At 33.0% G+C, this 16,036-nt stretch overlaps 5 protein-coding genes across 7 annotated transcripts; 2 read left to right on the top strand and 3 right to left on the bottom strand.

Annotated features, from left to right (window-relative positions):
- Positions 1-143: 143 nt before the first annotated feature.
- LOC123682232 (deoxyhypusine hydroxylase) lies at positions 144-1,195 on the bottom strand. The gene is made up of 2 exons (XM_045620760.1): positions 861-1,195; positions 144-802 (listed from the first exon to the last, which is right to left on the bottom strand). The coding sequence occupies exons 1-2, from the start codon at positions 1,138-1,140 to the stop codon at positions 174-176; spliced, it is 909 nt and encodes a 302-aa protein (XP_045476716.1). The 5' UTR covers positions 1,141-1,195; the 3' UTR covers positions 144-173.
- Positions 1,196-1,436: 241 nt separating this feature from the next.
- LOC123682233 (26S proteasome regulatory subunit 7) lies at positions 1,437-3,697 on the top strand. The gene is made up of 7 exons (XM_045620762.1): positions 1,437-1,646; positions 1,698-1,735; positions 1,878-2,191; positions 2,249-2,417; positions 2,475-2,765; positions 3,152-3,348; positions 3,410-3,697. Exons 1-7 carry the CDS (start codon positions 1,571-1,573, stop codon positions 3,630-3,632), a joined length of 1,308 nt encoding a protein of 435 aa, XP_045476718.1. The 5' UTR covers positions 1,437-1,570; the 3' UTR covers positions 3,633-3,697.
- Positions 3,698-4,161: 464 nt separating this feature from the next.
- LOC123682237 (phosphoribosyl pyrophosphate synthase-associated protein 2) lies at positions 4,162-6,882 on the bottom strand. Of its 2 annotated transcripts, none has more exons than XM_045620769.1 (6): positions 6,862-6,882; positions 5,843-6,073; positions 5,310-5,598; positions 4,978-5,253; positions 4,521-4,667; positions 4,162-4,459 (listed from the first exon to the last, which is right to left on the bottom strand). In XM_045620769.1, exons 2-6 carry the CDS (start codon positions 6,037-6,039, stop codon positions 4,301-4,303), a joined length of 1,068 nt encoding a protein of 355 aa, XP_045476725.1. In that variant the 5' UTR covers positions 6,040-6,073; positions 6,862-6,882; the 3' UTR covers positions 4,162-4,300. The 2 variants fall into 2 exon arrangements, with proteins under 2 accessions (XP_045476725.1, XP_045476724.1); XM_045620768.1 differs by lacking the exon at positions 6,862-6,882 and adding an exon at positions 6,175-6,335.
- LOC123682236 (eukaryotic peptide chain release factor GTP-binding subunit ERF3A) lies at positions 6,776-13,948 on the top strand. Of its 2 annotated transcripts, none has more exons than XM_045620766.1 (8): positions 6,776-7,243; positions 8,181-8,359; positions 8,893-9,121; positions 9,759-10,206; positions 10,815-10,989; positions 11,174-11,437; positions 12,127-12,295; positions 12,358-13,948. In XM_045620766.1, the coding sequence occupies exons 1-8, from the start codon at positions 7,015-7,017 to the stop codon at positions 12,399-12,401; spliced, it is 1,737 nt and encodes a 578-aa protein (XP_045476722.1). In that variant the 5' UTR covers positions 6,776-7,014; the 3' UTR covers positions 12,402-13,948. The 2 variants fall into 2 exon arrangements, with proteins under 2 accessions (XP_045476722.1, XP_045476723.1); XM_045620767.1 differs by lacking the exon at positions 6,776-7,243 and adding an exon at positions 7,919-8,068.
- A 233-nt stretch (positions 13,949-14,181) lies between these two features.
- Positions 14,182-15,944, bottom strand: LOC123682238 (S-adenosylmethionine mitochondrial carrier protein). The gene is made up of 7 exons (XM_045620771.1): positions 15,469-15,944; positions 15,257-15,413; positions 15,075-15,184; positions 14,902-15,021; positions 14,655-14,814; positions 14,455-14,596; positions 14,182-14,367 (listed from the first exon to the last, which is right to left on the bottom strand). The coding sequence occupies exons 1-7, from the start codon at positions 15,526-15,528 to the stop codon at positions 14,235-14,237; spliced, it is 882 nt and encodes a 293-aa protein (XP_045476727.1). The 5' UTR covers positions 15,529-15,944; the 3' UTR covers positions 14,182-14,234.
- Between the last annotated feature and the right edge of the window lie 92 nt (positions 15,945-16,036).

Consider the following 16,036-nt stretch of genomic DNA (forward strand, 5'->3'; position numbering starts at 1 on the left):
GAAAAGCTTTGTTAAATGCTCAAAATTTTTTTTTAATAAATTCTCATGTGAATTATTAACAAAAACAACACAGCAGGTTTTCCCAACTCTTAAGAGGTCTCTCAATGGCCTAGAATATTCACGATAAAAAAAAAAAGACATGGAACTATTTACATTTTATTCATTAAAAAATTTCATGTACTTGTTAAGGTATTGGCATATTGGAATTCAGGGCTATTTTCATATTCACACATATCCAATGCAATAACACAGCTTTCTTTCACAACCCTCTTTTCATCAGACAAATACTTATTCAATATTTCGGTACATTCGTCTGTTGCTATCGATCCTAGTGCTTCAGCGCATTCATGCCTAACCATTTCATTTTCTGTATCGTTCTCTAAGGAATGTTTCAGGTAAGAGATACTTGATTCCTTCTGCATTTGGCCGAAAACAAATGCAATTTCATGCTTGAAAAGTGCGCTACCATAGTTCAGAGCTTCCCCTAAAGCTGCAATTGCAGGTTCAGTGCCAATATTACGTAGGGCAAACATTGCTCGATACCTGTTGAAAAGAGTGGCTTTTTCGTCAACAAGTATCTTTTTCAATTCGTCAATGTTTGTGATGGAAGAAGGTGGAGCTGGATCCACAGAATTGTACAAACTCTGGGATAAACCTTTATTTTCCTCTTCTGAATTTTTGAGCCAGTTTATGCGTTCCAAAGCCAATTGACATGTTTCTGCAACTTCGATTACTTTATCGTCTTTATATTTTTGGAGACATTCTAGAGCTTCGTCTGATCCTATTGCACCCAAAGCTTCGGCTGTAAAACATTAAAAATTAAAGATTCATGAAAATAAAGAACATTCAGTTTTACTCACCAGCTTCATGCCTGACCATTGGTTCTTGATTTTTATCATCTAAAACAGATATTAAAATGTCGAGGGCCTTCTCATCTTGCATTTGTCCTAAGCAATATGCCAGTTCATGTTTAAGTAAAACAGATGGATCATTAAAGCATTTTCCGATTAGTTCAATAGAAAGAGGACCTCCTATGTTTCTTAGAGTAAAAAGAGCTCGGAATCTTTCTTTCAGAGGTCTTTTATCATTACTGAGGACTTCGCCAATAGATCTTATTTGATCTTCACTAACAGATAACATTTTTTATAGTCTATTGGAATAAAATATATCAGAATCTAAATAGAAATTTGTAAAATAATATAACCTATCAATTTGTTTATAAATTTTGACATGTGATTAGACCACAGAAATTTCTAATTAGAAAAACCATTGAAATAATAATATTAATTCTATGAAAAAAACTAACTAAAAATATACCCATTTTGATCTTTTTTGAAACAAAAATTGTATTTGATACTAAAAGTATTTTTTAATGAGTTGAAAATTGTTTTATTAGAGTTTTTCTGATTTTTTCATCTATGCAGAATTGTCAGTTGTCAAAAAACTCAATTGTCAAAAATTCTGAATTCTGCTTGTAATTGTAATTTTCAACAAGAACTGAAACTAGGAAAACTCTTTGAGATAAAATAAATTCAAAATACTTATTAGAAGTTGTTAATAAGAAGCTAAAATGCCAGACCACTTAGGAGATGATATGAGGAAAGTAAAAGCTTCCGAAAAGGAACCTGAGGAAAAAGAAATCAAATGTAAGAAATACAATGAGTTAAAATGATAGTTTTTAACTCTTTTATTTTCAGCTCTCGATGAAGGAGATATTTTACTTCTCAAAACTTATGTAAGTTCATCTGAGTTTCTATAAAGCGCACTTATTATAGTAACATAATGTAGTAAAATCTAAAGCTATTGATTTATTACTTCTCAAGCAATTTGGTTCAACAAGGTCCTGATTTATTTAATATATTTGAATTCTCATGTAGGGCCAAGGACAATACACTAAAACTATCAAGACTGTTGAAGAAGACATCCAAACAATTATCAAACGAGTAAATGAATTGACTGGTATCAAAGAATCTGATACAGGACTTGCTCCCCCTGCTCTTTGGGATCTGGCTGCAGATAAACAGACATTACAGAATGAGCAACCGTTGCAGGTAGCACGGTGTACCAAGATCATCAACGCTGATACTGATGATCCAAAGTACATCATCAATGTTAAACAGTTTGCCAAATTTGTAGTTGACTTAGCTGACTCTGTGGCACCTACAGATATCGAAGAAGGGATGAGAGTTGGGTGAGATAAGATCTCAAAGTTGTATTGGCTGGCCAACTATAAATAATTTTTTTGTAGTGTTGACCGCAATAAATATCAAATTCACATACCTCTTCCCCCAAAAATCGATCCAACTGTTACCATGATGCAGGTAGAAGAAAAACCAGATGTCACATACAGTGATGTAGGTGGATGCAAAGAACAAATCGAAAAATTGAGAGAAGTTGTGGAGACTCCTTTGTTACATGTGAGTAACAATCTTTGCTATCGAAAGAATATGTTTATTAAAATCTGAATTCCACAGCCAGAGAAATTCGTAACATTGGGAATTGAACCACCAAAAGGAGTATTGCTCTTTGGGCCCCCTGGAACTGGTAAAACTCTCTGTGCAAGGGCTGTCGCCAATCGGACAGATGCTTGCTTCATCAGAGTTATAGGATCTGAACTGGTACAGAAATACGTAGGTGAAGGAGCTCGTATGGTGAGAGAGCTATTCGAGATGGCCAGGTCGAAAAAGGCCTGTTTGATTTTCTTTGATGAAATTGATGCCATCGGTGGGGCCAGATTCGATGATGGAGCAGGTGGTGATAACGAGGTAGGATACTTTACTTTTTCATGATAGGGAAGTAGGAAAATGCTAATAATTATTAATTCCAAAGATTTAATCATTGAAATCACCATAAATTTGCTTGAAATATGTAATTTGGCATGTTTGTTATTTGACAGCTAGGTTATCTCATATTCTTCCACTAAAAATACTATTGAGAAATTATTTTTAAAAAAATATTTAACTTGTAGAAACTTTTTATATTTAGTATGTAGTTTTTTAACCTAACTTAAAGGTGTCAGAAATAATTATCATTTTTAGGTTAGGTTGATACTGTATCTTGAAAAAGAGTTAGGTTAAGGTTATTCTTAATGTTGTTTTTCAATCATGAAAAAGCGTTTCTGATCTAAATTTCTTATCAAATTTTGTCCTAGGTACAACGTACTATGTTAGAATTGATTAATCAGTTGGACGGTTTCGATCCAAGGGGTAACATAAAGGTTCTTATGGCAACGAATCGACCAGATACTTTAGATCCTGCTCTAATGAGACCTGGAAGATTAGATAGGAAAGTTGAATTTGGACTACCTGATTTGGAGGGAAGATCACATATTTTCAAGATTCATGCTAGGTATGTGTCACATGTCCATTATTGTTACTTTGACTCACTGAGAATTTTTTTTATTACTTAGGTCAATGTCAGTAGAAAGAGATATTCGTTTTGAACTTTTGGCAAGATTGTGCCCCAATTCAACGGGTGCTGAAATCAGAAGTGTTTGTACTGAAGCTGGAATGTTCGCAATCAGAGCCAGAAGGAAGGTAGCTACCGAGAAAGATTTCTTAGAGGCTGTAAATAAGGTTATCAAATCCTATGCTAAATTTTCAGCTACTCCAAGATACATGACCTATAATTAAAAATTTGTGTTAATTTTTTTCTGTACTTCAATACAGTGAGTATTAAAGAATTTCTATTTAATGTAGATTTTATTATAAATTATTTCAATACAATAATCCTTCCCTTATTTGTCAACCTGTTTTTATGAAATAAAGACGAGTTTCTAATACTTGTATGACTCAAGAATTGATGGACCGATTTTTATGATCTTTGAATGGTTGGATTCATTTTGTCCCAAATAATAAAATAAAAATTACTAAACATTGAAAAAAAAATACGTTAAAGAAATAAAAAGTATAGATTATTTGACATAAGGGTCAAGATAAGTCATTTTTTGAAGGTTATAATCTTTGACAATCGATGTCAAATTGAATATAGGTTAGGTTAACGTCAGTTTGACAGATGTTAAGTTGAATACCGATCATAGAAGAGGGTAGATTGTTCTGTTCGAGAAAAAAGGGGAAAGTTTTAACTTAGTACAAAAGTATTGGATTTTGTCATTCAAAAGTACCATGCATTAGTTTCATATAAAAAGAGAATAAAACAAAATTGATAAAATATTGATATATTATACTGATATCGGTGAATTACAAATAAAACGATAGCAAGATTTATAATACAGAGTGAATTGATTCAATTACATTATCGCTGCATTTTTACATAAAGTTGCATACTAAAGACATAGACCTTAATCCTCTAGAGTAACATTCTTAAATAAGTAGGACATGGATTCTTTGTTATGTATTCTTCTTATAGCTTCCGATAATAATATTGAAATATCAACTGTCTTAATCTTATGACATTGCATCTTTTGTAACTCGTGCGGTACAGTATTTGTCACGACAACCTGAAAAAAAAACCATTGTTAAAGGGTTGTACAGTGAATATCCAAAAAACATCTAATTCACCTCATCGATTGGGGAATCTTCGATAAGTCTTGGTGCATCTGATGATAGAAGTCCATGGGTAGCCATGACATAAATTTTATATGCTCCACGTTCTTTTAGAACTTCAGCAGCAGCAACAAATGATTGAACATCGTCAATCATGTCGTCCTGTTAACAGAAATACTTAAAATATTAGATCATTCTTCAGAGGTTATAAGACTGATGTAAAATTGCAGAATATAGGTTAATGTCAGTTTGACAGACATATTAGCTGTCAATCATAGAGGTACTATAATTGGTCCACAGAGGTTGTTCTGCATTTGAAAAAAATGGTGAAAATTACAATTTTGATATGAAATTCTTGGATTTCCTAATTCGAAATAGCTTTCGTTTTAATGAAACGATACTCAAAACATGAATTTTAAAGGTATAGAACCTTTTTGAAGTTACATTGATCAATTAATCACATGAAACTTACCACCATGATGGCAATTCTTCCTCCAACGTCTCCCACCACATTTATTGGCGGTTTCTCTTTGGCAATGTGTATTGGCACCCCAACTCCGGCATCCATGGTACGTGATCTAGGCAAAGTTGGTGGAGAATACCTGCCATCGATTTCATCAGATTCCGATTCTTTCTGCTCTCCGTGGATTACCGCAATACCCAGACGTAAACGTTCAGCGTAAGAGGTAGCCTTTTTTGCTGACCCCGGATTACGGGCAACTATCACAGAATTGCGATAATCTGGAATCTAATAAAAAAAAAACCTTTAAATTTTATTGATTTCTAATAAGAATAAAAACTTACACACTCCTGAATGTACTGAAGTAAAAATGGACTAGCCCTCAAGTTGTCAACTGGGCAGTCGAAAAAACCTTGTATTTCCTTCTGGTGCAAATCCATTGTTATAACATGTGTGAGTCCTGATTTACACATCATCTGGGCAAGCAGTTTTGTCACTATACATCCCCTTTTACGCATTTTACATTGTTTACTGTAAGGTAGGTATGGAATTACACCAACAACTGATTTTGCCGACGATGTTTGACAGGCATAAGCCATTATCAGTAGCTCCATGATATTGTTGTTTACATCTCTGAAACAAATGGATGTGAGTCATATTGAATTTCCCTGAATAAGCATTGAAATAGTTCGGCAACACAAGCATGCAAGTCACATGTTGTAATTCCTTGATTTCTGACGAACTGAAAGAAGGAAACATGAGATGATACCTAACTTTTCACCCTTGTTCGAATAAATGAACAATTTTTCAATAAAAGACCCTATTTAGAGTGTGCTCACATGTTACATATTATAGAAAAAATTGTAGATGTTCTTACTTGGTTCCAGTTTGTATGATATAAATGTCTTTCCCTCTTATTGAATCACCAATTTGTACCATGGTTTCTCGATTCTGCTTATGGTAAACGGCACATCCTCCTGTTTTTACCCCCAAACGTTTAGCTATTAGATTAGCAAGTTCTGGATGAGAATTTCCAGCCACTAAGACGACATCAGATGTCTTAGGAGCATCCATATTCTTAGCTTGGGGTAGCCGGATACTTCCAAAACTAGAAAAAAATTAAGGCAATTAGCAACTTTGGGTTTGTTTACAGAATGACAAAATAACATTCAGGATTTTTTTAACTAGTGGCTCCACGTTTTTACCGACCTGTTATTATTCAATAACATTAAATCACGACAGTTATCTATGTGTAAGTGTGAATGAATTATTGCCTATTCCTCTTTATCTGTTTTTGAAGTACTTCATAGAAATTAAATTAATGAAAAATTTGATATTTTTACATCTGACTTGATTCACAGACTATTCGTAGTGACCATAGAATTTGACTCTAAATTTGCGAAAATGAATGGAAAATGAACATTGCCAACTCTTGTTGTAAAACACAAAGGTTTGAATGATTTTAATATGTATCAGAGCCTTTATTTTTAAGGATTTTATCTTGATTTTCCCAAACTTCTGTAAGACTTCTTCATACCTTAACATAATACATGAATGAGAATTTCATCATGAATTGAATATAGTAATTTTTTGCAGTTTAAAAACGGAAATTGTAAAATGTTCTTTTGATCTTAGATGCCAAGAGTTCAAGTTTCCCACAGAAATATTAAAATCAAATCTATTGGTATCATTTCTTGCAAGTATTTGAATGACGCGCCACTTCTGACTTCCGCAAACTCATCTAATATTCATTCAACGGCTAACGTTGAGCAATAACTTCTTCGATAAACGGGCACACAATTAACATTCTATTTACGTTAATTTTACAGGTTTATTCCACTGTAGGGGTTCCCGATAGATCTCATAAGAATTTTTTTATTTATTTTACATTCCTACCTGTCAGAACTGTCAATTTCTCATTCCATTATTGCCATTCGCCATTGGTTTCCGGTGGTAAGAGGAGCTACACGCGTATATGCTGAAAGTTATAAGGCTTTTTTAATTTTGTGGAGTGACTATTGAATTCGTTTTAGTTTAATTTAACAGAAAATGTCGACTAACGCAGCTCCGGACAGTTGGGAAACGCAGGCAGATTCAATGTCAGCTAATAATTCACCAAGTCAAGATGCAGATGTGACACCAAAGTTTTCCACGTTGAACGTTAATGCAGTTGAATTTGTGCCTTCGTTTGCTTTTTCTAAATCTCCAGCTGATAAACAGGACGAATCTGCTTCTTCTGATGTCTCTGAAGCTTCTCCTGAGCACCGAATTCTCAACGGTAAGTATATATTCTAATTGGAATGCCGATATTATTTAAGGTTATATCATATTTGGACATTATTGTACCACGAATTTGATGGTTTGCTTGGAAATGAACGTGCTTATTTTGAAATTTCGCAATTCTCCACAAGAACTGTTCAGTTTGTTTTATTATTATTAATTCAAGCAATGATTGATCATTTGATAATTAAGTTGGTATATTCGTTGTAAATGGCCAATAAGTCGCGTTAATTTTTTTGATTTGCCGTTGTATTTTTCTTGATCATACGGAATATACCCCCTTTTCAGGCAAGAATTGCCTCACTGGTCTTTTACTAGATATAACTGGTTTTTGTAGTCATATGTCAACTTATACTAGAACTGTTATTTTTCTGATTCAAAATGATGCTGGTAGAATAATTGAGATCTGTTCAGTTTTCGTTATTATGTTTGTTTTTGTTGGTCTAACAACTTCAACATTGCTTCTCATTGATGAAAATAACATATGTTCCACTGTTTTACATTTGAGGTTAATGTCACTATCATTATTTTAGATTTTGAACATTCATGATATTGATAAACAGGAATGTGTTCAAGGATCTTTTTCACAGATATCACTTGATTTGGATCCTTAGCAATGACACATATTGATCATGTTTTGAACATGTATTACCACATATTTTTTATAATCTTTCTGGTATCACATTTATTTTACTGAATGTTTTTGGGTTTTTATCTTATGAAAGTGAACAGGCAGTCTAGTCAATTCCATTCAACTCTTGATTGAGTAATTATTAAAGTAGATCAAAATTCTCAGTCTGTCTCTGTAGATCAAATATGAAAGGCAAGGGAAGTTAATAGATATGATTTTCTTCACCTGAGTTTTGAAATTCAAAAAAATATTGAAAAAAACAATGTTGCATAATTCAGGTTCTGAGAAATACACTTTGTTTCAGGAACTAATGTTGAATCAAGCGAACAAGTGGAAGTGAAAAACCCACCTGTAATACCACCAGCTGATGGTGATGCATCTCCAGGGGATGGCGGTACCTGGGAGGATGTGGCAGAGGATGATCCCATCATCACTCCGGAGGGTGATGAAGAAGAACCATCATCAGAAGAAGCTCCTATCAAGGTGATTATCTGATTCAGTTAGATTGGTTTAGAAACCATTTTGGCCATAATAATTGTTTCAAAACCAACGAGTAAGTGGCAGAAAGTTGCAAATGAACTAATCATTCGAACTACTCTAGTAATTATCTCAACTGAAGTTGTAGCGACCACAATTTTTTTTAACGAATCGTTTCAACAGTAGAGTGTGGTAATTCCAACTTAAGTAAAATATTTCGTCCACTTTGAACTCCAAAGAATTCATAAATTATCTGAAATATGCTTTATTAATAAATTGAATTGAGAATAAGAAATCCATTAAAAATTGAACTACAAAACTATTTTTATGTACAAAATCATAATTTTGTTGAGTGTAATAATAATAATGTCATAAACCCTTACACTGACTCTAAAAAGTACTAAAAAAAGAATAAAAACAAATTCTAGATGAACTTTTATAACTTCTCAGGTACCTACCTCTGTTTGGGTTTGTCCCCGATTAAGTTATAGAAAACTAATGCTTGAAGATTGAATTTGGGCATTCATATAAAATTTCAGATTCCTAAGAAGAAAATAATCAAGCAAGAAGTGTTGGGAGAGAAGAAGGAACATGTAAATGTTGTCTTTATCGGACACGTTGACGCTGGCAAGTCCACAATCGGTGGACAAATTATGGCTCTGACAGGGATGGTTGATAAAAGGACACTTGAAAAATACGAACGTGAAGCTAGGGAAAAGAGCAGGGAATCTTGGTACTTATCATGGGCACTCGACACAAACCAAGAAGGTGAGTTGGTGCAGAGGTCTTTGTAGAAAGTATCTAGAATATTTTTATTCTATTTGAGATTGGGGAATTCTCCTTCAACAGAAAATTGAAAATTACAAAAAGCACAACTTTTAAATATTTTAGACAGTGTCCTTTTTAATTTGAGTTATGTCATGTCAATGACATGTCATGTCAGAATGGTGTTGGTCAACCTGCAATTTGACATTTCATAGAGATTTAAACTTAAAAAAAGGCATGTTCATGGACAGTCGGGCTGAAAAATAGACAAATAGAAAAAATAAGGTCTAGCGCAATATAGGGCATAATCATATCAAAAAGACATGGATAAAATTGAAATAAAAAAAAATTAGATTACTAATACATGTTTCAAACAAGTTTCTACGAAATATATTGAAATTTCTGTCAATGTTGGGATGGTGTACTGAAAGAATAATAAATGAAAAATTTTCTACTCAAAGCTTTAACTTTAACTTGTAATTCATAAATGTTAATTAATTTAATTGTAAGTAGTGAAATGAAAAGTATAATGAAAAACATAGAAAATATAAAATAATAAAATTAAAATGTAAATGATTCAATGAAATGATATTTGAAATATTTTCAAATTTTCTCCATTTTCGACTCCTTTCCGTTTCAGAAAGAGACAAAGGCAAAACCGTAGAGGTTGGGAGAGCTTTCTTTGAGACTGACAAAAAACATTTTACCATCTTGGACGCCCCAGGCCACAAGAGTTTCGTGCCGAACATGATCGGTGGTGCAGCTCAAGCCGATCTTGCGGTGCTGGTCATTTCTGCTAGGAAGGGAGAATTCGAGACAGGTTTCGACAGGGGGGGACAGACGAGAGAACACGCCATGTTGGCCAAGACGGCAGGTGTAAAATATTTAGTAGTTTTGGTTAATAAAATGGACGATCCGACTGTGAACTGGGACGAGTTAAGATACAACGAATGCAAAGATAAGATATTACCCTACCTGAAAAAATTAGGCTTCAATCATAATAAGGATCTGTTCTTCTTGCCCTGTTCCGGACAGACTGGACAGGGACTGAAGGAACAGCTAGAGGAGAAGTTGTGCCCTTGGTATAGGTGAGTTTTGGACGAAAAAATTTATTTTGACAGTAGAAACATAACCTAACTTGGGGATTTTTCGTTACCTAACTTGAAAATAGGTATGGTCCGTTTATCTGCGAGAATTTCAAAGCAGTTACTAGTGGTTTTCAATGTTTGAGGTAACCTGCTTCGTATTTACGGACAGCTTGACACTTGTCAATGGTCAACTAAATTTTTCATTGACAGAATTTTGGAGGTTATAAATGGTTTATCTCTTTTAATTTGTACATAACAAATAATTCTTAATGGCTCTGAAGGGTATTTGTTTCATAATTAAAATAATAAAGTTTTTGAGTGTCGGATGTCATGGAAAATCTTCATGAACAATAATCTGAAAATTAAAATGACAACTGCCAACCGGAGTGGGCGTGGTTACCGATCCTAACCAGAATAAAAGTACGGTTGCTCTGGTGACAGATAACTCACTGAAGTTTGAGGGAAAGGTCACCGGTTTTTGACGGATTTGACATATACGGACCACCAACTTACTAACCATAGTAACCAAGGTGATATACAGACCATACCCATTATGTATTCACTTTTTATTTGATTTGAAACATCTGTCAACACCCTATTTCTTTTAGGGGTCCTGCATTTATTCCATTCATCGATAGTTTACCCTCACTCAACAGAAAAAATGATGGACCTTTTATAATGCCAATTGTAGATAAATATAAGGATATGGGTACAGTCCTTATGGGTAAGGTTGAATCGGGAGAATGTAGAAAAGGACAAAGTATGGTTATTATGCCAAACAGGGTGAGTTTTCTTTATTGCAATTCCCATAAGAATAACCTAAATTAATATCAAATTGTTGAGTTATAATGTTTTTCATTCTTTTTTATATTCTTACATTTTTTTATGTTTTTAAATGATAAATCATCGAAATTAAGAAGTCTTGTTTCAAATTGCCCCTCCTAATTTGATTCAACTTTTTATGCAGACACCGGTTACTGTCGATATGCTGCTCTCAGACGATGACGAGGTGAACCGCGTAGTACCTGGTGAGAACGTAAAAATCAAAGTGAAAGGTGTAGAGGAAGAAGATGTTAGTCCCGGTTTCGTACTGTGCGACGCCATCAATCCCATACATACTGGAAGAGTTTTTGATGCTCAATTGGTTATACTCGAACACAAATCAATTATTTGTGCTGGTTACAGTGCTGTCATGCATATTCATTGCGCAGCTGAAGAAGTCACCGTTAACGTGAGTACAGCTTGTTTTGTTATTAAAAATTTATTTCAAGCAGATAATAACTCATTTTGTTATTGGTAACATGTTGAATAACAAATGGTGCCCAATCTCTAAGACAGCGCAGTACAACAGCTGTATATTACCATAAAATAAAAAACTTGAAGAGAATTCTAAAAACGAAGTCAATGACGTGTAGATTTAGTTGACTTGCGAGTCATTAGATCTACCAGATTATATTGAATGAAGTAGTGGTCGCAGCAGACTTGAAGTTTGGCTGCACAACTAATTTAGATACATTTTTGTTGAATTCAGTCTTTGAATGTCGAAATTCCATGATTTCATATCGAAATTATGATTTTAAACTTCGTTCAAAGAAAAACTTAGTGGATCAATTGTAATCTTACCCTGTTCTATAATCAGCAGCAAACGAATTACCGTCAAACTGACATTTAACCTATATTCTACAACTTGACAGCGATTGTCAAAGCTCCATAACCTCTGAAAAATAAACTATTCTAACGTCTACTGTCAAATATTAGGGGATTCAGGTGGGCCATGTTGATAATAAATTCTCTGGTTTCTGAAATAGTCCGAAGTTTTGAAAAACGTATTTTCTGTGTAAATGGTCTAACTAACCTAACTTGTTTTATATATCTATAGACAATAGATATGAGGCTAAGCTTATTATGTATATATTTCAGGCCTTAATATGTTTGGTAGATAAGAAAACAGGTGAAAAAAGTAAAACTAGGCCCAGATTTGTAAAACAGGACCAAGTAGCGATTATGAGAATAGAATGTGCTGGAGTAATTTGCTTAGAACCTTTCAAATCGATGCCTCAGATGGGCAGATTCACGCTAAGAGATGAAAGTGAGTAGTCGAAAAAAATTAAGATCCAACTCATTCTCTAACAATAAAAAATTTTCTTCCAGATAAAACGATTGCCATCGGCAAAGTCCTAAAACTTGTGGAATAAGAACTTTTCATAGTTTAGTTTGTAAAGTTATTCAAAACTGACAGAATGTCATCGATGCGAGGTTAATTGGGAAAGCTGGACACCACACAATAATCCTGTAATCAAACGGTACTGTTCTGTCCACCTTTTTGATAACCTATTGAAACGGTTGGTGCTGCCATCTTGTAGCTGATGTTAATATTAACGAATTGTTGTCTATTATATATTAGCTTTTTAGTATATGATAAATTATGTTCATCATTAATTATATGGTGTATTGGTTCATTTTAGATTAATTACATTTTCTTTTTTTTTTTTTGTATATTTTGATTTGAGTTATTTATTTTGATATCAATTTCAACTTCAAAATTGTGTGGTACTACATCAATGTTATCGATAAACAATATTTTATTAAGAAAGAGGTCTGTCCTATATTTTCTGAACATATTTGAAAACATTGAATTTTATTTTGATGTCTGAAGAATGTTTCGCAAATTCCTGAAATTGCTTTTATATGGATTTGATTCTGTTCAGAAATTATTCGACAAAATTTGTCGCTTATTTTTTTATGAGGAACAAAAAATTCAGGTCACACATATAATGGAATAGTTGCTTCTCCTTGATTTACAAGAATTCTTGCATTTTCAATGGACAATCTTTTAGCTTTATTTTTGAAATATAAATTCTCTATATGAATCATAACATTGATTTATCAATTGCTAATTAAATGACCGAGACAGTTTTTGAATAAAATTTACAATAATCCACATACATTTATGTGATATTGACATTTAACGAATGTCGTCAAATATAGGTTATCTTCCAATCAGGAAAAAGGGGCGTTACCCAAGTGGGGTAAATACTCAAGCCTAGTTTACACAGAGAAATAACCAATTGGAATTGAGTATTTGTTGAAATTCATCAATTGGTTGTTCCTATTTCTTTCCTATCTAATTTCTCTGTTTAAAACAGACTATTATCGAGAAATGATATAATTTAAGTAAATGTAGATAGAAAATACTTGTTATTTTGAGGGATTTAGTATTTGAGAGAGAATCGGCTAAAAAAAGAGTTTTAGCTTTCAAATAAAAATATTTTTGCAGATGTTTAATGAGAATTGATGTAGATTTCTCTACTAAGCGATCGTTGAATCGCTTTCTTAATTGCTATCGGGAAATATTTAAATAATATTTTAAATACTTAAAGTGAGTTGATTATTCTTATGTGTGTGACATATTTTAGTTGTTTCTCATCCCTTCAATTTTCGAATATTCGGCCTATTGGACAAGTTGATTTAATAAATGCAAACATTTTGGAGCTTGTTAGCAGAATATATTTATAACTATCAACTTTTTGCTTTTGTTTTATTCTTTGATTCAAAATTCTCTGGAAAATATTGAATATATACAAAAGCTTTTCTATAATTACTAAATCATAAGATAAATGCAGCATTGAATTTCACCGATTTCCCTTTTATATTGGTGACAGAATATATTGACATCTCATCCCTTGCATACAATGTGTATGTTACATATTGCTGAAATTTTAATAAAAGTCATTTTTAAAAATGAATTTTTTTAACTTCCCACTGATTTTCATTGATTTTGCTTCTTAGTCTCTCCGAAACTTTTCGAGGAAAAAAAATTGGGATTTTGAAAATTACACCAGTAAATTTTAATGAACTTTGGTATTAGTACACTGTTTGGGATAAAGACGGTCCCATTTAGGGACCGAATGTGAAATTTTGAGGATTTCCATATATTTTGATAAAATTTGGTATGGGGAAAAAAATTTTTCAAAATAAAAAAAAACAATTTATTGAAAAACTACTAATGTCATCCATATTTTGGATTATCACAGGGGAGGATCTGGATCAACATTAAGAATATGTGTGTTGCTAAATCTTCTACCAAAATCATAGACACCGAAAAATATATAACCCCCCAAACTGATCCAAGCAACTCTTGGTCCGAACCCGGCAAATAACCTGAAAAAAAATTAAAAATGTCATATTCCCTGTTACTTCAATAAAAACCTATTCAATTTACTCAAATTAGAAGTCAAACAATCATACCCTTTTATTCCTTTCTCCCTTAAAACTGTTAAAAATACATTTTTGATGTCAAGTGATTTATTGCCTTCCTTTTTTTTAGTTTCTAGCATTATTCTTGTTTTTACAACATCTAACGGAGTTGTCGCAGCAGCTGCTATACCACCTGAAAATTAATTCACAAACTCAAACTTCCTTAGAACTTTTATTGAATATTTGCTTACCTGCTAAGCATCCACATAAGGCCACTTCGTGAGGTTCCAATGGTATATTGTTTTTGATTTTTTTTCGATAACTAGTCTTGAAATATTCTAACAACGGAAACTGAATAAATGAAAACGGTATTTCCCTATAAACCATTGATCTGAAACCTTGGTAAAACCCCTGGAATTTAAAATATCCAATTCAAACTCATAAAATCAACTAAGTGATATTGTTGAGATAAATAAAATTAAAAGAGGTCATTCTTACCATAAATCCATCACGTTTATAAGTTTTGATGGCTATGTGCAATGAGGTATGTTTCTTATTCACAGCCGTTTGTCTTCTCTGTTTCACTACTTCCATTGGTACTCGTAGTAAACAAGCTACCTTAAAGATATGTATATAGTAAACCAGCAGAAAATTTGCCTCATAAAACTTACCACTTCACCTGTAGATGCGGCAAACATATGAACTAAAGGTCTAGTTTTATCTGTTACATACGGATCCAGGTAATATTTTATACTTTCATAGGTTAGGAAAAATAGAGCCCCTACAAAAAAGATGTTTTCATTTCTTTTTTTATCACACAGACAAGGAAAAAGTGAATTAAGTCATTACGTACCCTGTGGTACACTTCCAATCATTTGTGGACCTATACCCTTGTAAACATTGCTGAAACCACCTGCTTTAAGGAAACCTTGTGGAGACTGAAGTCGAGTTTTCAAAGTATCCAAAGGAAATAAACTCATATCTACAGCAAATCCAGCAAAGCCTCCAGCCTTAAAAGTATACATATTTTTTTCAATATGCAACAATTTAAATATTCATACTGACCAGAAATGATGAGATATAAACTTGTTTAATTTCATTTTTCCTTAGACTTTCACCTGCCATTATTAAAATTGATGAAAATACTATATTATGCTAAAATTCCAATTTTTTATCAGAGATTAATTCTTGGATAGGAGCGCACATAACCTCAAGGGGTTGAGCATTTATCATATCATATCAACCTATATTATGTATATTGAACATTTTTGAGTAGGAAACTGATATATTATCTATTCAACATAGATAACAAATGTGTCGAATTGAATCCATTCATTCCATTCCTTGTTTTTATAGATTGATGAATGGAGGTTAATAGGTTAACTGCTGTTCGATGCCTATCGACTTTTTGATCTACTTTTCAAGGTCGCTTAAGCATTGACCAATACGATTGCGATTAATACATCCGCTAGGTTATCGGCACTGTCCTCATTCAAATTTGAATGAGATATTTTTTTAAATGAAAAGTGGAAAACATAGTTGACTTGACTTTTTGAATTCAAGAAAGTGACTTCGATTTACTGTTCTGTTCAGATTTGGGACAAACATACCAACTTACGTTAGGATTTTTAAT

Source organism: Harmonia axyridis, chromosome 6 (assembly GCF_914767665.1).
Source record: "Harmonia axyridis chromosome 6, icHarAxyr1.1, whole genome shotgun sequence".
In the NCBI taxonomy this organism is placed as follows: Eukaryota; Metazoa; Arthropoda; class Insecta; order Coleoptera; family Coccinellidae; genus Harmonia; species Harmonia axyridis.

Bases quoted from the DNA above. Each gene is read 5' to 3' on its own strand.
- LOC123682232 (XM_045620760.1), bottom strand. From the start codon at position 1,140: ATGTTATCTGTTAGTGAAGATCAAATAAGATCTATTGGCGAAGTCCTC. The intron at 803-860 runs GTGAGTAAAACT...AATGTTTTACAG, and splicing joins AATGGTCAGGCATGAAGCTG to CCGAAGCTTTGGGTGCAATA.
- LOC123682233 (XM_045620762.1), top strand. From the start codon at position 1,571: ATGCCAGACCACTTAGGAGATGATATGAGGAAAGTAAAAGCTTCCGAA. The intron at 1,736-1,877 runs GTAAGTTCATCT...ATTCTCATGTAG, and splicing joins TTTTACTTCTCAAAACTTAT to GGCCAAGGACAATACACTAA. The intron at 2,418-2,474 runs GTGAGTAACAAT...TGAATTCCACAG, and splicing joins TGGAGACTCCTTTGTTACAT to CCAGAGAAATTCGTAACATT.
- LOC123682237 (XM_045620768.1), bottom strand. From the start codon at position 6,194: ATGTTATTGAATAATAACAG. The intron at 5,599-5,842 runs GTAAGAACATCT...CATTTGTTTCAG, and splicing joins ATCATACAAACTGGAACCAA to AGATGTAAACAACAATATCA. The intron at 5,254-5,309 runs GTAAGTTTTTAT...TTTTTTTATTAG, and splicing joins TTCAGTACATTCAGGAGTGT to ATTCCAGATTATCGCAATTC.
- LOC123682236 (XM_045620766.1), top strand. From the start codon at position 7,015: ATGTCGACTAACGCAGCTCCGGACAGTTGGGAAACGCAGGCAGATTCA. The intron at 7,244-8,180 runs GTAAGTATATAT...ACTTTGTTTCAG, and splicing joins TGAGCACCGAATTCTCAACG to GAACTAATGTTGAATCAAGC. The intron at 9,122-9,758 runs GTGAGTTGGTGC...TTTCCGTTTCAG, and splicing joins ACTCGACACAAACCAAGAAG to AAAGAGACAAAGGCAAAACC.
- LOC123682238 (XM_045620771.1), bottom strand. From the start codon at position 15,528: ATGGCAGGTGAAAGTCTAAGGAAAAATGAAATTAAACAAGTTTATATC. The intron at 15,414-15,468 runs GTCAGTATGAAT...TATACTTTTAAG, and splicing joins TTTATATCTCATCATTTCTG to GCTGGAGGCTTTGCTGGATT. The intron at 15,185-15,256 runs GTACGTAATGAC...TCTTTTTTGTAG, and splicing joins GATTGGAAGTGTACCACAGG to GGGCTCTATTTTTCCTAACC.